We start from the raw sequence: 22,387 nt of genomic DNA on the forward strand, positions 1-22,387 counted from the left end.
CACCTGAGCTGGCTTTGGCACCCAGTAACTCCACACAGCACAGCACCTCTCCTGTCCTGGGTGACCACCGTAACAGATGGAGCCCAAAGTCATGGACTAAGTGAACGCAGTGGACATTTTACAGACATTTCACAGGGGTGGTCCACAGACTAAGGGAATGATATCTGTGTATTGTATCAAAGGATGGGAAGCAGGGTGGTGGTTAATGAGGATCTATCAAGTAACATGGGACCTGAGCATGACATGAATGGTATGGAATAAGGGGTGGAGAATGTGCTGGTTTTGGCTGAGGTAAAGTTAATTTTCTACAAAGTAGCTAGGATGGGGCTGTGTTTTGGATTGGTGCTGGAAATAGGGTTGATAACACAGGTTTCGTTACTGCTGAGCAGTGAATGAATTCCTTGTTTGGCTTTGCTTGCACGTGCGACTTTTACCTAGTAATCTGCCTTTATGCCACCCCACAAGTTTTCTCACTTTTACCCTTCCGATTCTCTCCCCCATCCCACCGGGGTGGAGTGAGCAAGCGGCTGGGAGAGGCTTAGTTGCTGGCTGGTGTTGAACCATAACAGAAGTACACATTACAAACTTTTCCCATATTCTTTCCAAACTGCTCACTGTCTAGTAGCCAGTAAATTCTGCATCTGCTCCACACAAAATAACAGGTTCTGCAATGACAAAGAACTACCTTTGCAAAAATACACACAGTCATCACTCACCTTGCCAGACACAATCTTCTCATAAATTTGAATGGGCTGATCTGCAAAGAATGGGGGATATCCAGCTGCCATTTCATAGATTAACACTCCTAATGCCCACCAGTCCACCGCCTTGTTGTAACCCTGGATTAAAATGAGAAATACCGCTGTTAGTACATTTCCAACATAGTTTAAAATTTTCAATATGTATCTCTGGAATAGAAAGAAAGCAAATTCATTATTCCTTGTTTAATACAGAACTTACAACCTAGTTCAAACCAAACTGAAGCTCAGAGATTCCAACAGCAATATACTTAAAACCTACAACAGCGATGAGAGTGAATCAGTGATGAAATATTTTGCGCCCATTCCTGTGCTGAGTTTCAGCGATGTCTTTACACTGATGTGACAAGCCTGCCTAAGTGACAGAAATGGGCACTATTTAGTTAGTTAGTTAAAATCAAAATATCTTGTTACAGAATGATTGAGAGTTCTTTCAAAGCTTAGGGAAAATTCATTACATATAACAACACTTCTATATTGTATACCATCATCTTTTTTCTTGATTATCTGCATTTCAGAACATTTTCTTATTTAGTAAACAAGAGCTTAGAAGTTTAGTTAATGAGCTGTTATAGTCATTTATGATCTGATCTTTATAGCCTGAATACAAAATCATTAGTAAATCCTATTTCATATTAAAAAAGACAGAAAACGCCACCAACCCCATCAACTTTATATGTGTTCTCTGAGATGTTTTATGAAGCTCAGGGCTAAGACTCAAGCCTTTCCTGAAAAATCTCCAATGGAGAATTTGTAGTAGACACATTGCAATTTCTTCTGCTGCTTTAGCTGCACAGGGGCAAAAAAGCTGCAAATAACGAACGTTTTCTCCCCAAATAAAAGTATTTTCAGTTTACTTTTAAAGACCTGCAAAGGGTATTTAATTAAACCACATATTAAATGCATAATTTAACATTATGCAGTATGATTGTTTATATATCATAAGCAGTTCCATAAACTACAAGGATATTTTTCCTTTGCAGAACATTAAGGGCTACAGTTGAACAGCTACAGGATAAATAATATTTCTGCTATGTTCAAACACTTAGTGCAGGTACTGGACACAAACTGATCAACGGTGAGCTCATGTACTTTATGTGTAAAACCAGTGGTTTGTCATGTTTCATTTCATGGAAAGTGCCTTAAACCTGAACCACTCTGCAACTAGTTATTGAGTGACTACCGATTCATCCAATACGCGGTTCTTGTGACCTCTGGAGCTCCTGTCCTACTCTGTTAATGCTTCAGAGTGTAATCACTCAGATCTAATGTGCCGATAAGGATGCTAGGTAAATAACCTGATTACAGATTCTGTAAATCCCTTTTCCCCCCTCACAAGTTACATGGCAAGCATATGTAGAAAGTTCTGTACAGTTATGTGAAAATCCCTACTTTGAAGTAAGTTTTAGTATATGAAAAAAATATTACAATGCAACGATTGCATTTTGTGTAATGCAGAAAGATTTGATGAGTCAAGATTTAATTTTTGGAAGCATCAGCAATTGCTTATCCCTCAGCGTCTAATAATTGGGTGATAAGCTTTAACTCCATCAAATGCATGGCTGAATAGCAAGACGAAGTACCTTGCTGAGAATTATTTCAGGTGCCAGGTATTCTGGAGTCCCACATAACGTCCAAGTTCTTCCTTTTACTCTTTTTGCAAAGCCAAAGTCCGTGACCTGTCATCAGAAGAAATAAATTGACTGTAAGTGCATTTCTACAAATAAATGTAAAATTAAGTGCTTTTGAAATATTTTGGAAAGCTACTTTATATGGAGGAAAAATGTTTTTCTCAAATCGCATAGCATCATAAAGTTAGATGTACCTTTAGTAGCCAGTTCTTCTAACATTTCTAATTCAGACAGACATAAGGTTTCTTGTGGTAAAGTTAATAACGCAAAATATGTATTTTCCCCTGACACAAGCTTCTATTTGTAATTTTTTTAAAAAAAACAGTGGGAACTATGGCTTTACTAATCTTCCACATGTGCTGCAATTACATTAATCATTTTTCTTATACTTTTCACATCGGACTGTTTACACTGCCGAAAGTTTAAAGAACATGAATATGAACAAGATATTTATCTTCTCCTTTAGTTAACAAATAAATGAATCACGAAAAGGGTCAAGTTATCCACCAGTCTTGTAAATTTAGAATTTTATTGCATAAGTGTATAAAGGTTATATGCAAAATTAGCATGGGAATAAGACAACATAAAAGAGGTCTTCCAGTAACTCCTGATTCTGAGTATCTTTGAAAGCATCACCAGAGTCAAGCTTGTTTATTTGAGGACTGGGGGGAATGCAGCAGTAACTGTATTCACAAATGGCAACTTCTTGGCCATTATAAGTTCTTTATTCCAGTTGTCATGTTTTTTGCAGTAAGTTTTCAGAACTCTGTATGCAACAGCATCCTCTCTGTGATTTTTCCTGGACCGTATTGTGGAATACACACGGAAGCCAGGGAGTTACATGTGAAATTCTGGGATCAGTTTCAAGCTATCGAGTCTATGCTTGTTTGGGGATCCATGTCTTTTGTTTCCTCCTCCTTGTTATCCTTTTCAACCCATTCCCTGAGAAAACATACTGTACCACAATGATAACCATTGCTATTTATACAGTAACCTGTGCTGATGCTTCCGATACACCAGTGTCACAATTAAACAAGCCAAACTCCAGCTTTTGCTTTAACACAGCTTTTGCTTAATTTTTGGTAGAAACAACAGGAGCCACAGCTGGAACTGAAGGGAGAGGGTGACACGCTGCCTAGACAGACCTCTTTCAGTCAGGAAAGAATCCTGTCTGTGCTTATGAATGAACATCAGCCTACATAAGAATACACCACAGACACGGGAGAAACGGTAACAGCTTTAACATTCAAAAAGAAAAATGTTTTTTAAATTTTAGTTCGAAATTTAGTTGGAGCTGCAGCATCAACACACAAACACAATCCCCCCTCTCTGTTCAGAAGCGAACCAACCTCACACGGGAGGAGCGACTGCTGGAGCCATTATCATTTCCAGTTTGCCCACCATCACAAAAGCATACTCTTGCGCATAGAGTCTCGCCAATTCTGGAGTAAGCCGTTCACAGCTTTACATTAATGGTGCTCCCCAACCACATGAATAGAACTTGTATTTCTCTTCTCCCTACAGTGTTATTTTATTCTCCATGCACAATTATTTTAGTTATAAACAACATAAGATTATGAATACTTTCCACTGCTCTCAAACATTTGTGTTATGGATTTTCCTGTTAGATTCTGCTATGGCAAAAGGTGACACAAGGAGGAAAGAAAAGCTTCTGTAGTTTAAGGATTGCAAAGCGTTGCAGAGCGCTTGTCGCTGTGTACCACCACCTCGTTTGCCATTTAGATCAAAAATGTAAGAGCTAAAAGGAAGACGAGGAGGTGCCGTGAGAGGCTGTTTTAAAAGCAAAGTCATCATTTGCAGCGCTGCAGTCCTGATCTGATTCTCAACTCAGCTCTTACTCCTGATGTGCTGAGAAGGTTGGGACTCTCCGAGGGTGGGATTCATCTGACTGAAAAAAAGTACTACAGAGTCGGTGTTGACATCTAAGCTGGTTATCCTAAACTACTTGTACAGACAACACAGAGAACCAGACATTTTAGGGCACCTTTCATCTTGTTCTAGGGCAGACATATAAAATAGGTCAGATGAACAGAGCCATGTAATCACTTACTCCTCACCACAGACCCCAAGGGAAACCTTGACAACTCGCTCAACTGCAGACAGCTCCATGGCGCATACTTAATTTTAGTCAGAGGAGGTACAACCCAACGTTTTTAACCATTACTAAGCAGTAGGGCATTTTAACACTCCCTGAACACACGCTAACATGCCGAACAGCTTCAGACCATTTATTCTAAACACATTTGCTAGAATTACCTAACCCTACACTGTAAGACAAGACTCCACTCCCTAAATATATGAAGAATATCATACCTGGATGTATCCTTGCTGATCAATTAAAAGATTTTCAGGCTTTAGATCTCTGTAGATGAGGTCTAATGAATGGAGGTACTCAAATGTTAGCACTATCTGAGCTGCATAAAACCGTGCATGTGGTTCACTGTGAAGAATTAAAAGAATAGTAAGCACCCCAATGCTATGCTAAGATATTGAAACAACCATGTAACCGCCAGGAATAGATAAATTAAGTATCTTTTAACTGGTTCTTTTACTGTGTAACAAGGGGGGAAAAAAGCAAACAATGAACATTTTGGAATTGATACACTCAATCCCTAAGTTTAAATTACTTCTTGCAGCTAAAACACACATGCAAATCAAGATGAACATATCCCCCCATGCAGAGCTCAGACTTTAAAGTTTACTTTTAGAAACTATCATCAATTTCAGTGACAATATGCATAGGAATTCCAAGAGTCCATCATGCATAGATCACAAATGCCTGCATTAACTAACTGAAAAATAAGAAATAATTACAGTTTTTTTCATTGCCTGACTAGTTTAAGCCCACTGAAAGAGGGGTAAATTAAATGCACTTGCCCCTTCAGACTTTTTTCTTCTACTAACAAATTTTAGAAAACCCTCTTCCCCAAATTATCAGCATAAGCCTTTTTAAAGGAGTAATGTCATTAATACTCTTACCTGAACCTTCCGATTCTTCTTAGATGTGAAAACATCTCACCACCAGGAACATACTCCATTACCATGTATAAATTAGAATTGTCCTAAGGAAGCAAGTAAACACACACAAACACATATTAGACATGCTATAGTCTCTGTAATTCCTACATATTTGATTAAAGAATGAAAATTAAAAATGGCAGCCATCCAATGACCTTAACAAATGTAAAGCAACACAGGTAGAAATTCTCAAAAAAGTGCAGACGCACGTGACAAAAGGAGCATCGTGTATCTCAAGAAAGCTATTTTAAAATAAATTTGAATAAAGGTAATTAGTGAGTTCCTGACACAGAAAGGTGTGTAAGTGACCTGAAGAAAGAGAGGATGAGATGCCCACTGCAAGACAAGACTTTGCACTCTTAGAAGTTCAGAATTGACAGCCTGAGGTATTCTTGTCTCCCACAGCCCCAGCCCCAAACCTCAAAACTGTAAAGATTAAGGTAGAACATGATTATGGTCTGAAGTTGTGCCAGGGCAGGTTTAGGTTGCACATTAGGAAAAATTTCTTCACCAAAAGAGTTGTCAAGCATTGGAACGGGCTGCCCAGGGAAGTGGTCGAGTCCCCATCCCTGGAGGGATTTAAAGGCAGTGTAGCTGTGGTGCTTAGGGACAGGGTTTAGCGGTGGGATGGCAGGGTTAGGGTAATGGTTGGACTTGATGATCTTAAAGCTCTTTTCCAACCTAAACGATTCTATGATTCTAAGAGTCATTTTAAATGAAATCTATAGAAATGAAATATATGGAGGACATATATCACTGTATAAATTAGGAAAATACTCAATTTCTTTACAGACTGACTAGCACATATTGTCACGAAATTAGAAGCTAACCCCAAAGTTCTTTCCTTCATGGTTAAGATCATCATTAAGACCTGCCTCAGGTACGAGTTTCAAGCAAAAATCTGCAGAACAATTATGAATTTACCATTCCATATATCGATACAGAAATACATCTCTCAAAGGCAGAATGATGCCTAAAAGCTCCCTGCTGTACAAAAGCCAGCTTCCCTCCAAAACAAGGGAAATCTCTAAGGGTTTCATTTAATTTATTTTTCATTTATTTATTTGGAGATAACCTTTCAATCATCACTGGGTGAACTGGGGTCTGTGCAAGTGTGCCCTCCAGTGCTAAATGTTTTAATATCTAAAGTTTGAGCACGTGCTTCCCTGAAACCCAAACAACTACTTTCAAAAAACCCGATTACCTTAAAAGAATACTCCAGTTTTACAAGGAAGGGAAAGTTCACTGCTTGTAATATTCTCTTCTCATTCAGTGTGTGTTCTATTTGCTTCAGTTTGACAACCTAGGAGAGAAAAAAACCAATCTTTGGTTTTAAGTATGACATTTTATAGCTGTTGATAATTTTTTCAGTGTAAAACAATTAGTTGAAAGCAAGCTTGTAACTTTACAGATAATGAAAAACCTGATGGATTACTAGTACAATAACAGAACTGAGAAAGGATTGAAAAGTCTAATGACATTTTAAAGAGTAATACTCATGCAATTTAGTTTGCAGATAACACTAGAAATAGTGTTTCTTACTACGAGCTGAGTATAGAAATCAGTAAGGAAAACATCTCTACATTTTCTTAAGGATTGCTTGTGTTTGTAATGGAGATGCTTCTGCGTGAAGATGACAGTTCAATAAAATCCATTTGATCTTTGGACCATTTGCTAAGAAAGGCAGGAAATTGTGTCAGACACATTTAATTATGAATTTTGTTATGGGTGAACAGGAGTAAACCGACTTATTTTATATCGCTCACACATTAGTGAGGAGAAGACCAAGGAGAATACAAATTCAAAATTACCATTCTTACCAACAGTAGTTCCTTCTGCCAGACCTTTCAATGGGTTTTGCTTTTCTGCTTAGCAAACTGTTCAGCAAAAGTATTAAAAAAAAATGAAATGCTACCTTCTTGGAATGCATTATAATGTTCAGCTGCTAACAAGGCAGCAAGCGACAGATTTCCGATCATTACTCTTTCTCAGTAATTAACAATTTGTTTCCTTGTGTTAAAACCCAACATTGCGTAATTGACTTCTATTTTACTTAATCCCTATTGCACAAATTATCTATATCTCATTTTGAGAATGGCATGATTTCCAAGTAAAGCCACTTTTCTTTTTTTCATAGGAAACAAGGAGAAAATGTACAAGAGTGATCAAAACAAGTCTGTTTTTACATGTTCAGAAATCAAATCTAATTACTATTAATAACAGATAAGCAAGATATTCCAACCCTGAGTGAAACTGTGTTTAAATTTATCTTCTAGATGCAAAAGGTAGTACCTATAAAAAAACTCTGCTGTTTTGAAGTAAATGTCATACAAAAGAAATAGCAAGTTAAAAATATTAAATCTCTCTTGAATCACAGATCTTTAGGGACCAAATAAAAATTTTGCTCAAATCAGCTCATTTGTGGGAAATGTCCCCTTCATCCCTAAAAAGCTGCGGTGCTGGAAGTTTCTTGGCCATCAAAGGAAGCAAGCTAAGGTTTTAGTTTGATATTGTGACGCGTTCAAGCTGCAATGCCAGACAAGACTTTACCACCCTTCGTGCATCTTCTGCTGGTTAGATACTGGAGGGTGATGGCAGCAATACCGCAGGCTGAAGCTGCTGGTTAACGCTTCATAATATCAAACTGGAGCCCCAGATAAGACGGCTCTGCTCACTTTTAAGCTCAAGCTCAGGGCATGTCCAATGACAGCTTCCTGTAGATGAAATGATATCTGGTAACAGCAGACTCTCCAACAGTTTGTTTGTGTCTGAGCTTTTATTAACAGTATTTTCCTTCCAAAACCAATTATTTAATGAAACTAGCCAAGCAGTGTTATGTTACGGCCTTCCTAAATCAAGGCAGACAAATAAAGGACTAACAACCCTACACACAAAACTACTGGCTACCTCAACATCTATTACATTTTTTTTTTTTTTTTGCATCCTGATAAACCAAGCATAAGACTGGATAACAACGGGACACACAATATGCCTTCTCTTGTTTCAAGTAAAATGTAAATAAAAAATTATAGACAGCCTGCACATTGCCTAATTTCAAACATCTATATGTTTCCTATAATATTTTAAGTGTAGAAATGTGTTCTCCCTAAACCACCTCCTATTTTTTGATCAATTAATAGAAGTTACTAATATATTTCTAACAGAATATATAACTATATAATTATATATGCTAAGTTGAGTTGATAAAGCAGGTATTTCATAAAGGAACACTTCTGATTATAGACAAAATCATCTAATTTTCTACTAGAAGACTGACACCTGGATGCAAACATCTTTAATCCTGTGAATCTTTTACTGTAAGTCCACTGCAATCGTTGAAAAAGTGAATTTTTGCTTTTACCAGATAATTTTAAAGCTATAGCTTTCCAATTTATTTTAGACTGAGAAGTAGCAGTGAGTTTAATTAACTACTTTTTTTTTTTTTAAATCCTCAGACTATCTTTATGGCAACTTTCTGAAGTAAGATGTAATTTCCTAAACTGATGCAGTGACAAGGACTCAGCCGTTCATGAAAAAGGGTTCAAAGAAAAGAGACAGTTGAAAAGTTGAAATTTGACCATGGGCTCTTGGTGCAGCAGTGGGATGCTCATCACCCCTCGTGCTACAGCAGCGCTCCCCGCAGGATGCCACCAGCCATACCGAGGTCATGAGGAGGTAAATTTCCACGCGGCAGGTGGAAATGGTCTGGGCTGTCTTTCAGTTGTACTATGTTGGAATGTCTTTTTAATTTAATTGGATTTTTTTTAAAAAACTAAAGTTAAAAACTGTTGTTATAGGAGAATACTAAAGTTGCAAAAAATTGAGCTTTTCCAAGTAAAAAAATAATACCAGAATTGACCCTAAAAGGTGCCTGACCATTATAAAGCAGTCTTTAATTAAAAGACACATTATTCAAGGTCCAGGACTCCAAATCACATGTAAAGAACCCTGGAACTGCAACTCAGGGAAAATGGTTTGACTATGTCACTGCCATAGTTCCATTACATAAAATTACTTGGGAATGTAATAACGCTTAAGTGCAAGAGCCCACATTGAGGCAACGCTGACTTTCGTTCAGACTACAGCTCTGAAAGTTTTCAACACAGAAAATGCCTGTTGTGCGACAGCGGTTCTGAGACTCCTCCTCTGCCTGTGCAGTTACTGTAGATGCAACCAGATTATTACACAACAACGCATACAAAAAGTAATACCTCATGGGATCAAGAATGGAAAAGAAATTATTTGTGCAAACAATTTGTTAAATTGTTGTTCACACATGAAAATTATGAGAATTTCTGATCCAAAGGGTCTTCCAGAGTTTTGAGCTGCCCCGGAAAAGTTTGTTTATTTATCTACTTATTTAAACTATAGCACTATATTTTGCTTTTGACAAAGAATATATAAGGCCACTTTACAAAAGCTAAGCAAAGAATTTAACTGATAACATTTTATGAATGCCTTGGACACTACTTAGAGCCTCTTTAGCCTGCCATTAGTGTTATTGCAAGAGTTCTACACAATCCCAACAACTGAATCTGCCGGCTAAAAATGAAAGTCAACTGTTTAAAGTATCACCAGTATTCAAGTGTGACAAGCAAAAGCATGTAAGTGCAACAAAATTTAGCCACGCTTACCAGATCTTTGTCTACATCAAACTTTTGTAGTACAAAACCCACTAGAAATTACACCAACCTTCTGTTTGTCCAGTATCTTCATAGCATAATACTGTTCTGTGGATTTATGTTTCACCATCATAACTCTCCCAAATGATCCTGTTCCAAGGGTTTTTTGCCTCTCAAAATCATCTAGGCCAGCAGTATTCTACACGTACAAGGACATAATGACATTATTTACAATTTAATACCCAAAGACAATTTTAACTGTATGAACTGAATTAATTTCTGGAAGAAAACTGAGTAAAATTACGTTTGTTGAAAACAACTATAGCCAACTATACTGTTGTTATAATTTCATGCCTGTCAAATTTTAATAAGAGATTTTACATTGCACTCATTAAAACAGAAAGAGACTTAACTGAATTGTATCAACGTTTCTGTAATTTGTCCATACAGATGACACATGCTTAGTAAGAAACATTTAGCAGTAAACAGATCATGAATTTGACATGCAGATAAATAACCCCCCCTCACACTTCGCAAACAGTAATATTGGAACATGCGAAAAACCCCAGGCTCTAGAGGCACTTCTACATGAGAGTCGCCTGGAGAGCGTATCACCGAGTAAATTATCTCAGATAATTCATTACCATAGCATTTCAAATGCTGCTTTAAAACCAACAATGACCCTTCCCCAAAACCCCAAACCCCCAAGTTCAACTTTTAAAAGATTCCACTCTAACAAGCTCCTTAACCTGCCCCCAAGCCCCATGCAGCAGACTTAATACCCTTAATTCCCCTTAATACCATGGGGGAAACTATTAACAGGGTAAATTACAGATGTGCCCACACTTAGTGTTATAAAAAGCCAGCTAAAACATGCCAATAGATTTTGAGTCTTGTCACGTTGATGGTAAACATCATTCTCAGTAAGGAAAAGCTGTGGTTCAGTATAAGCATTTCATCAGCTCAAATCTGGAGAAGACCTGAGAGTCTTTGGTGATGAACTTCATGACAAAATTAACAATAAAAACGGAAACTCCTTTAAAAATGCCATTAAACTTATTTCTGTTTTCTGCGCTGCTTGTTACAGACTGATTACACACTGATAACATTATCCAAAAAATGCAATAGCCATAATTATTGAATGCTTAAATGACTGATACCTGAGGGGGGCTTTCCCATTTTCTTAAAAAGTCTTCTTTGGCTTTGGCTAGGAACTCTTTCACTGAAAACACACACAAAAAAGTACATTTTAATTAATATAATTCATCATGGATGTGATGGAGATACTTTTTTAACAAAATATGTAAACTACATTATCAACTTCTTTCTTCAACTCATAATATGCTATTTTCACCATGTATGAAAGCAAGCACCAATGCCTCTAGAACTTCTACAATATCTCCAGGTGATCTCTAAGCTTTCTGGAGTAACTACATCATTCTACACAAATTAAACTATATCAGCTCTAAGAACTCACAATACTGTATACGCAAGCAGGCTTTAAGGTGATGTAAGATGTTCTTAATTCAACTGGGAAAAAACCACAAACACCTGACGTTTATAAATAGCCATTCCACAAAGATAGACTTTTTATCTCTTTGTGTCAAATAAAACTTACATTTTCTTTCAACTGATTGAGCATCATGTCAATCTCGTTGCTTTTTCCCCCCATCACCTTTGCTTAAAGGCTGTTTGCAAGCTCAAGTACCAAATGGACAGCATTACTGCAAGCAAAGACAAAGCACAGGGCCACAAAAACACTGCACATCAGGCATGCCCACAGTCAGAGAATATGTATTTTTAATATTGATTTTCCACTGAAATTGAAGGAACGTATAATAGCAAAATTCTGGATGACTGTTTAAAATGTGCACCGACATATTTTGTTCAGATCATCTTTCAGCTGTTCTATTTTTTGAATATCAATTATCAGCCAGATCGATGCAGATTACTTCATGCACAGTCATAGACGGGAGGTGTTTCAGACATTGCTGTGGTTCTGAAAGAGTCACAGAATCAAGAAGAAAATATCATACTGTTTTTGTGTTCTCTGAATCATTTCACACAATATAACGTTAATAACCGTGGATTTTCTGTACTGCGATGTTCCGCCACAAGCAAGTTCTAAAAATACTCAGCAATGTGCCACAATTATTCTGGTCAGTATCTAGAAATATATGTTTTAACAACTGTATTTTACCTTCTGATGGTCATAAAAAATTAGGTTTATGAGGGGTTGTAAAGAATCATCTGAGGAATCGGAACTTTTTTGCACTTTTTCAGAGAATACTGGAGTCTACACAGAGAACTTTTCAAAAATTCTCTGGTCACTCTTCTATTACAGGTACAGTTTTTCCCCTTCTCAAGGGCACTACGGGACTCAACTACCAGAAGATCCTCAAGGGAGGTTTGTGGCTCCCACCATCACTGACTCTGCTGGAGCAGCATCAATATAATGCAAATTTCAGAAAACCTGTCAAAAGTTCTGGCAGAGCTCAAGGTTAGGAAAGTATTTTAAAGCATGATACCACTCAGTAATTTTATTTTAAGAGAAACAAGCGATATCAGAGAGGAGGAACATTTATTACACTAAACTTATGGTTGAGTAAGAAAAACGTTGTTTATATCAAAGGAGCTGTTTTAAATTAGCATTAAAACTCACTGAGAGTTAAAAATATTTTAGTGGGTAATCAGTAAAATGTTTGACATATTTATTCTGCGTGGGGAAAATATTTCCATTGTTTTTAAATTACGGGGGTTACTCATGTAATGACTTTTAATGATCCTAATTTGAGAAAAGGACAGGATTTCCTGTGGCATGAAATTATTTCTCAGGACAAAAAAGGGAAGCTAACAATGTCCAAATTCATGCCTGATGACCCTTCTTCCATTCGGAGAACAGAGATGGCTTTGATAAAGCAATGACTGCTGATAAAGTTTTTTAAACATCAATTTATGTCAAAGTAGCACGAACATTATTTTCTCTTAATCACAAGAAAAAAGACGATAATTAAGATTACCAAAAAGCTGAGCCTTCAAATTTAAGTAGCTGTAGCTTAGAAACACTTCAACACTAGATAGCACAGCCAAAACATGAAATAATTGCTCTTCTTTTTTACGTTACTACAGTACATCTTAAATATCCATCATGCTATTTCCATTGTTCATATGAACATTTTAAGTTTCCACATATTTTGCACTGAAATATAATTATTCATTATTTATAAAAATATACAATGACATTTACATGTAGTCATCTTTGTTCTACTTATGGAATAAAGAATGCTGTTTATGGAAAAACAGATGTGATCCAGCTGGAAATATTCAAATTGTGGAAGCATGAGAAAAATCTCTCATTTCTAGAATATCAATAAGCCACAAGCTCTCCTTCAACAAAACTTCCGCCTTGATCTACTTTACTTTTGCTCTCCTTTCTTGGAAAGCAGCACTGGACGTGTATTTAGAAAATAAAGCTACCTAGTGGCACTCATTTATCTTAAAATCTCTATCTTTTAAAAATTATTTCATACTCAGTGGTGTGTTTTATTAGAATTACATGAGACAGTGGGTCAAATTGTGCCTGGTTCTCATTTTCAGAGGTCACCTGGGCTCCTACACCGCAACACAAGTCAGCTGGTGATTTCAAATAGAATTTAAGCAACTTGAGCGCATAGACTTCAGTCACTACTGAAAATAGGATTTGGACAGGATAGGAACTTTTGAAAATTTTATCTCAATCACAAAACATTAGCTCTTGCTACGGGAGAACACGTTCCATTTCTACTTTTCAAGCGCAGAATCAAAATTTAGGCCAACTGAATAGCAGTGGCCACCGGCATCACCGCGATGATGCAAAGAAAGAGGTTTATTAGATGATGACTTAGAAGTTTTCCTCAAGTGCACATTTTTAGCCACTTTACATTGTTACGATGTGACTCTTGTTTGCTTTTCTAGTCTTTAAACGGTCCCTAGCATCTGTGACTTTGGGCACTAATGAAGGAATGAGCATACCAAAAGTCTCTATAGGTTCCCCAAGGGTTTGCAGGAACATTCACCCACACAGATGAGATGATGAAGAGAGGAAAGAAAGAGAAGAAGAAGAAAAAAAAAAGTTTTATGCATTTCCACAACAAACACATAGAAGACACAAATACATTCCACCCTTTCCCCTCCCCACTCAAGAACGGACCCTGTAATAAACCAGATCTTTCCCACACAGACAGAATGACTCATGCTAAATCACAGAATGTTTGAGCAAAGAAAAGAGAAAAAAAAAAAAAAACAACCCCAAAGCAGCTAAATTCAGTACGGAAAGAAGATGATGCACCATAGAAATAAGCACAGCTTACAAAACTTCAGGAGATCAAATTGGCATCTTTAATCATTAATCTATTCCAAGACACACACACCCAAGGAACTGTTGCTAACAAAGCTGTATCTATCTTCACGGCAGCACGCTGGATCACAATAAAACCTGTAATCGGGTGATCTTCCCACTACTTGGCACTTTGTTCCAAAAGACAGCATGTGTGAATTGCATGGCATGTGGTGGAGAGCACAGAAATGGCAAGCAATCTCCAAAGAAAAAAAAAAAATTCACAATCAAATTTCAGTCCCATCACCCAACACCAGCAACAATCTCCCCTTGAAAAGTCTGAACTGCGCAGCCGAAGATGCTGTATGCGAACTGGAATGCATGCGGGAATGCTGTACGGTCGCCATAGTGGTAGGATTTAATTTTGTAAGACTGTCAAAAAAAAAAAAAAAAAAAAAAAAAAAAAGCCAGGAAAGAGATGTTGATGTACAGGTTCCCATAAGCACTGACGAGTGAGGATCACTCATATGGCTGAGCGAAGTGAAGGTGAGGATGCAAGAAGCATATGCAAAGACCAGCAAAAGGACCCTATTCAGCCTGGCTTCACTGGTATGGCAGAAGTTGAAGCGAAGGAGCTGAAACTAAAGGAGGAAAGGCTGTTGCTCAAGAAAGGAAGGTGCTGGAAGGAGAGGGCAAAGCTTGAGTAATGGCACTGGCAGAGTGAGGGCCACAGAAGTGGTGAAGACGACTGGACGCCCCTGGAAAGAGAGCAGCTGGAACTGGAGAGGATACCCCAGCGGTCCAGAGTTTAGGCAATGCACAAATGCACAGCGCAAACCCAGTTCTTCATGACCAGCAAGAGCCATGGTTAGCAGGAGAACCAAGTTCTGTGCAATGCAAACACCCAAAGCACACAGTAGGACATCTGGGGAGGTTCAGAAAAAGGCAGTAAGAAAAGGGGTAATGGCCAAGGAGTTACAACTGAAAGACTTGCAGCAGTTTTATAACTTCTGTTTGCTTCAGTTCAAAGCCTGGTCAGCTACAGGCGCATGCAGAGCTGGGCAAGATCTAAGCTATCCCCTTGCCTATCACAGGCAGCATGAGACCAGGCCTGTGGAGATCTGGACCCAGAACCAAGGCAACACGGCGAGAAGCACGGAAGCCTGCTGGAAGAGATTGCTAATGGAAGTGGGACTCAGGATCAAGAGGTTCTTAGGCAATACTGGCATACAAGGAGGTATTAAAAAACAGAACAAACCAACCAAACAAATGAAAAAGCCCTACCACACACATAAAACCAAAAAAACCCTGAACCCACCCCTAAGCATCCGGAGATTTGTTATCTAACAGCATATTGACACAACGTACAACATTTTTGTTTGCTTTATCAATTAACTTTTCATACAAAAGTTAGCAAGCTTATAAAAAAATTGTTAACAAATGGTATACGATTACTATGAAGATTACTCTGGCCTAAAACACAGTTTAAGAGCAAGTGAATCAGAGGAAAGCTCCTGAAAAAAATGAAAATATTTAGGACCTCTGAATTGCAGGGGTGCAATGACAGCAGAGGGAAAGGGGTCACAGATGGAGCAGTCCTGAAGAGTTACCATGAATTACTTTGCCTTTCTTCCACCTCCCACGTGCACGGTATTTGTTATTCTCAAGCACATCTCCCACAAGAGCCGGCAAGCCAGAAATTTTTTGGGGGGTAAAAAAAAAAAAAAAAAAAAAAAAAAAAAAAAAAAAAAAGCAAGCGTTTGGATAGGATTCATGGCAAGAAAGCAAGAACTAAACTGATTAAGACTAAACATTGGGCACCACTACAAACCCCCATCTGCTGTGCTAAATGCCAATCTCTGCTTGGTATTTAAAATGCCCTTTATCAAAATACAATTCAATTTCTGTGCCCAAAACTGTAATATAATCACTTGAAGTCTGGAATTAAATGGGCTATTTAATTAAATCTCCAAATTTCATGTAATGGAAAAATAAATATGTATGAAGAGATTCTGGTAAATATATGTGCATATTTCATTTTTATAAAAACAATATTTATAGCCTTAAACATTATCAAGATGTATATAGATGCCTCAGTGAATCCTGTGGTTATGGTACCACATTTCAGAAGCAAGTGAGAAGCGTACGATTCAAGTTCTCAGTCCCTCTCTTACACCATAACCTGTTGTCTTAAATATCTTTAAATTTCTCTTTCAATTAGCAGGAAAAATATCACAAGGCTTACAGCAATATTCTTCTACCATGGCAAGTCTTTGACCAGAAACACAACTAAGTGTTAATTACACTCAAAGGAAGTAGCGTGAGCACCAGTTAATATTTTAATAGCTGGGAAACTCTTCAAAACGCAAACTAGAATGGTATCATTGAAACAGACTGTCAACAAGAACCAAGTGGTTTGTTTCTCACGATATGAGGGGGGGGGGGAAGAGTCCAATGTGATGGACAAGGGCAAGTCAATCTTGTTGTAACATTACAGGGCAAATCAATCTTGTCGTAACGTTGTGGTGAGACATGCTTACTCTTGTGAAAAACCAACCAGTGAGAATTTTGGCTTGCTTCTGCTCTAAGAGATGCAAAGTCACAAAGGCTAGATGAATAAACTCTGCATTTAATATCTCATTTATCCCATTTTTTTTACCTTGACAGCAAGATTTTGATCTTATATTTGTTTAAATATTAATTAAGTTAAAAACTGGTGATGCAGAGCAAACTAACTTACCCAGCTACAATGGATAAGAATCTTCAGTTAAAAAAAAAAAAACAAAAAAACAAAAAAACCCAATCCAAACATACAGAGCAGTTCTGAAAGAGCTCGTTTGCTGAAATACAAAACCTAAAAGTTCTTAGTAAATGAAGGATCACAGAAGAATCATTAACTGCATGCAAGTTTGCTATTAAAATGGAAGTGCTATTAATTAATCTAACTGCATACTGTAAACACTTCTGTGGAATACTGGGAAGGACTGGTAAGAAGGGGAGAAGAGAAGGGCATGAAAAAAGCATGGAGAAAAACGGAGAGGAACAGGATAAACAGTAAATTAAGAGCAATTACAGCTGCAATGCCTAAAGACTAGAAGAGAGCACTAGAATCTGATTTTTGGGGGAGCATATTCAGGAATTAATTTACAATGCGCAGCAATTGTAAAATACAAATTGTTCTCATCTGTTACAACTCAAAATCTGGAACACAGGCAAAATCTTATTTTAATCCTGTCCGCGATTTTGAAGTCTTGAGCTAGACAGTGTTTTGTCAGTCTTATAAAAGCAAATTTCCAACAATTGAGAACTCTACAAAGAACCCAACTTTTCTTTTTTTTTTTTTTTTTTTCCCTAATTTTCAGTGCTACAGGCTATAACTTTACGCCGTACATTAAACAAAGCTCAAGTCTTACTTAATTTTCACCTCTTTACTTGGCTGGCTAGACAGCAACAGCCTGCATAAAGAGATGTGACAGATTTAGACAAACCAAAACAGGAGCCAGGTTTTCAGCTACCAGAGATAATCCCTATCTGTGTTGAATTTTGAGCAGTAGATACTCTACTGCACACAACTGCCACAGACTTGATTTTCTTCTTCCTTTTTCTATTTTTATAGAGATAAAATCGATTTTATTTCCAAATCCATATTTCAGTCTTTTCCCCTTATTCTCTTTCTTAAATTGTAAAGTACCAGTCCAAATAGAGGCAGTGAACCCTGCTAACGCTGAAAGCACAACATAACAGAGACCACTCTGGGGAGACAGGACCAAACCCAACGAACACCAGGTAACTTAAAATGTGAATCCCTGAAATTTTGTTTAAAAAATCTCCAAATGTACCATGTAAATCAGCAAATTTATGCAGGCACAAATGCAATCAAGTCTTGTACTAGCTCTGCTCAGCAGAATTGTACATGCGTCTATATCCCAATTCAACCATTTTCCACCAAAAAAAAAAAAGATGAGAAAAACTCTGCTTTCTTAATCTAAAAGGAGAATCCAGACCCAATGCTCATGAAAATTTATAAAAATTACTTCATTAAAAGAAGTGACTCCTCCCTCATGACACACACAGATTAATACTAAATTTTCCAGTTATACCAAAAGCCTCTCTCCCTCTCTGCCAAAAAACCCAAACCAACCAACCAAAACCTACGAACCAAGCCGTTATTTATTATGCAAATCCTAAATTATTGATTATATGCAAGACTTCATCAATGCAGACAAGCAGAATAGCTTCATCTGAACATCCAAGCATGGGACATGACCCAAAGCCTCTTGCAGATTCCTGGTGGGTGAGAGCTCTTCCATCCCTTCAGGTCTTTTGGTCCTTCAGGGCGGCACCTCTCTTTCTTGCCCAAGCTTTCCTTCCAAATTAAAGTGTTATTAGCAACCTTTTTTTGTTCCAGTTCCCTAAAACGACCGGTTAGAACTGGCATCCAGTTAGTTCTGGAGTATGTTAAAACTAAGCTTTGGCCTAAAGAAAGGAGTTTCTCTCCTACCTTCTTCCTGCCCTTTAGGTGTTCATTGAAGGGAATTAGTCCAGACTGCCGGAGATGACAGATTTGTAAATCTGCTTCGTCTCTTGTGATAATCCATATGCTTTGAGGATTAAAAGGCCATGAAATAGGAGTTTGGTTTTTTAGGCTGCAGTTCAGTGTTCAGTACAGGCTGGTGTAAAAAATCCCAGTGCCGTCCTTCCACGGTCTCTGTTTCTCCATCATGACCTTCCTTGAAAGAGCAAAAGCATCCCTGTGGCTGACTGCCAAGCCAGGTCAGGGAATTAGGCCAGATTAAAGAGTAATGGACAGAAGGCAGGGGAGGACAAGAGAAGCTAATTTTAATCCACAGCAGCTCCCAGTTCTTCTCATCACATGAACACTTCTCCTGGGGTGAGGGAGGGGAGAAATTGGGTGGAAATAGGCACAAATGCGGGGCAGAACTGCTCTGTTTCTGAAGGAGTACCAGTTTGTGCTGGTGTAACATGGCCATGAAAGCACTGCACTGGACTACTGAAAAGGCTTCTGAGAAATAATTCTAAGTTATTAATTTTCTACTGTACTAGAGAAGTTAAATCTATTAACTCAAAATTTCAAATGAATAATTTATAAGTTTAATACAATTACTTTCAAATGCACTACTTAACACTCCCTACATATAAAATTAGTTCATACAGAAAAGGTTATGGGAAGAAATCTTAACAGGTAAAATCCTCATTTACCATAGGTCGGTGTGCTTTGTGAGCAGTTAGGAACCAAGCTTCATCTGTGCAGTACCACCCTCCTATAGCTGTAGCTGAACTTTATCCAGCACATAATCTAAAAGGTTGCAAGTACCACAGGACGCAGAGCGCCAAAGCCCGCCCCTCCTGTGTGAAATATAACAGGTATTACCTTGCAAAGAAACTTGAAAACTGTGCAAAAATTGTGAAAATTCAAACACCTCTTGTTTTTGCAGTGTATGTATGTCTATGGTTACCATGGGGTGGGGGGTGGGGGGGGGATGGAAACAAACCCAAAACCACTATAAGAATGAGTTCCAAGAACAAAATTTTCTTGGGGTCTACTATAAAATATCTTGTCTCACATTCTTGAGTAGAGGTTTTTAGCGAATTCTAGTAGTTAAATAAAAATATACAAAATAATCAGGTTTTCCTCTTAACAGTCAAAACCACATACCAAGGAAAATGCTTACAGCACCTGCTGCAGTTTTCTAGTTAAGCTATCCACCTTAACATTAAGACCCGGCTTACCGGCTAGCACCCGCTTGCCTCTCCACGTGACTGCCCCACCTTCCCTCTTTGGAGAAGTTCAGCGACTAAAGAGGATCACGTATGACTGGGCAGCTATCACTGAGAGGACGTTTCATGGTTAAATTATTAGAAACAGTAAGTCTAAATCTGCAGGTAGTTGATCTGATCTGCATATCGACTAATAAATTCCCTGCGAGCAGGCAGCGCCTCTCATACTACTAGATAGACTCATGCACAAGTACCCTGTTCTTTAGAAGTAACCCGAGTTTTACTGAGCTCATTTCTTCCTTACAGACCAAACTAAACCACTGCAGGGGCTGTTCACTGCATGGATGCCTTTTATGAGTTACTTAAAAAGAGCAACTCTTGCATTGCTTTTTCTTTTTTTTTCAAATCTTTCATACAAGGCATCAAAATAATAGTAGATAGGCCAATCTGGGTTTAATTTGGTTAACTCATGTCAAAGTCCGCTTCCCTCCAAGCTACTTTGTCCCAGCCCTGGCATTACCAAACCTACATGCATTCTCATATATGTGCGCTGGGATCAGCAAGACGCATCTTCACAGCTGTCAGGGTAAATGGGCAAAGCAGCTCTTCATCGCTTCGCAAGATTTGAGATTCTGACACGTCGCTGTACTGACGGATCTCCTGCAGAACAGACGTTCGCTATTTACAGGAAAGGGTTGCCTGCAGTAACCAGCCCAAGCGGGAGAAGTTAATTTATAACCCGAAGTAGCAGCGAGACCGATTTCCTGAATAAGGAAGTCTCATGTAAATAAACACATTTCACAATTCGACACACTGAGCGAGCAACAAGGTTTTGTTTGCCTCAAGACCAGGGCAGGCAAAAAGTAGGTAAGAGTGTTTACTATCCATTCTGATAAAGAATGGGCCTTTAGAGGGAAACTGGTTAAGGTCAGGGCTTATTTGGATAAAAAGCTGGCATAAAACTCGCACGGAATTGAGTTGCAAACCCTGCAAAAGAATTTAAATGAAAAAAACCTAAGCCACATGAATTCTTAATGGGCTGGAGTATCTGTCAGCAACTAGAACGAAGAAAGGGAAACACCAAAAACATTACTCTACTTACAAAACTGCCCATAAGACCTCAATAATTAAAGCTGGGAAACTCATGTTGCAAGCTTTGGCCTGCAACAGCAGGAACCAGCAGCAAAGAATTATATAAACAATTTGAGATGTAAACTAAAAACCGAGGAAAGAAGAAAATCTTTCTGGTAACAAAACATATCTAAGAAATGTAAGAACGGTGACTAGAGTAAGTCACAGTTCAAGAGATGCAAGATTACAACACACCAAATACCCTTTCCTTTGGCAGAAACCCCATTTTTATTAAACTCTCTTTTTGCGTATACTCCAAACCGAGCACCCCGAGGGGCTGCTTGCTCTATGGATGCATTTGAAGAACTACGTCATCGCGGCAACTCTTGCGTTGCCTTCTCTTTTTTCAAATATTTCGTACAAGAATCAGAACAAATCATGAACCCAGGGCCACACCTAAGAAACGATCCTAGTTCGCTGTCAGAGGGTAACGGGTAACATCAGGGAATTTTTGAAAGGAAGAAAGCATCAGTCCCATGAGATGCCTACAGGTATAGTTCTGGCACCTGGATGTTCCATGGCATCCTTCCATTTCCTATAGTCTTTTCCCAGCAGTGGGAATGATGAGTTGCTACCTGTCATCCCTTGTCCTTAAAAGATGTTCCCAAAGCCTGTAACTAAGAGATTTACACTACCACCCTTCACACCCTCCCTCCCGAATCACTCCTATTCTCCAGGGCACACAAGGCTGGACGGTAAGGCAGCGGAGTCTCAGCATCGCTCATACCCCTCCCTCACGCCGCTCCATCTGCCTGCACACCCATGTGGTAACTACTACCTTACGAGTGGAATTTCTGTACCAGCAATTACCTCCGTTTGCAGCGTTTAAAGTACTGGCCGGGTCATGGACCTGGTGACACTTGGGAGTGCTAAGCCTGTTCCTAGTGAAACACAAGATCTGGCAGAGTAGCACCTTTCAGAACTGGGAGCTGGGGCTACTAAAGTTACCTGGCCTTCCAGTTTTACCCATTCAAGAATGTTTGCTGTTCAAAACAAAAACCCTAAACCAAAGAAATATAAACCCAGTTTTTCCTTCTTTCAAGTCTTTCCAGAAAAAAAAAATAATCATATATATAAACTGGAGCTCTCCAGGGTGGTGGTGGTGGGGAAGCCAATTGTAGTTGCAATTGAAGAAAATACATAATTTTTTTT

At 38.3% G+C, this 22,387-nt stretch overlaps 1 protein-coding gene across 1 annotated transcript in view; it reads right to left on the bottom strand.

Annotated features, from left to right (window-relative positions):
* Positions 1–22,387, bottom strand: part of PRKACB (protein kinase cAMP-activated catalytic subunit beta) — a 40,520-nt gene that overhangs the window by 12,160 nt on the left and 5,973 nt on the right. The window contains exons 2-8 of the mRNA XM_009635092.2: positions 11,211–11,272; positions 10,121–10,249; positions 6,633–6,731; positions 5,390–5,472; positions 4,724–4,850; positions 2,342–2,437; positions 717–839 (exon numbers count right to left, since the gene is read on the bottom strand). Of these exons, the coding sequence (XP_009633387.1) occupies positions 717–839; positions 2,342–2,437; positions 4,724–4,850; positions 5,390–5,472; positions 6,633–6,731; positions 10,121–10,249; positions 11,211–11,272 (719 nt within the window). The remainder of the gene's footprint in view (positions 1–716; positions 840–2,341; positions 2,438–4,723; positions 4,851–5,389; positions 5,473–6,632; positions 6,732–10,120; positions 10,250–11,210; positions 11,273–22,387) is intronic.

The sequence above is a fragment of the Egretta garzetta genome, unplaced genomic scaffold (assembly GCF_000687185.1).
Source record: "Egretta garzetta isolate BGI_Z169 unplaced genomic scaffold, ASM68718v1 scaffold43, whole genome shotgun sequence".
NCBI lineage: Eukaryota > Metazoa > Chordata > Aves > Pelecaniformes > Ardeidae > Egretta > Egretta garzetta.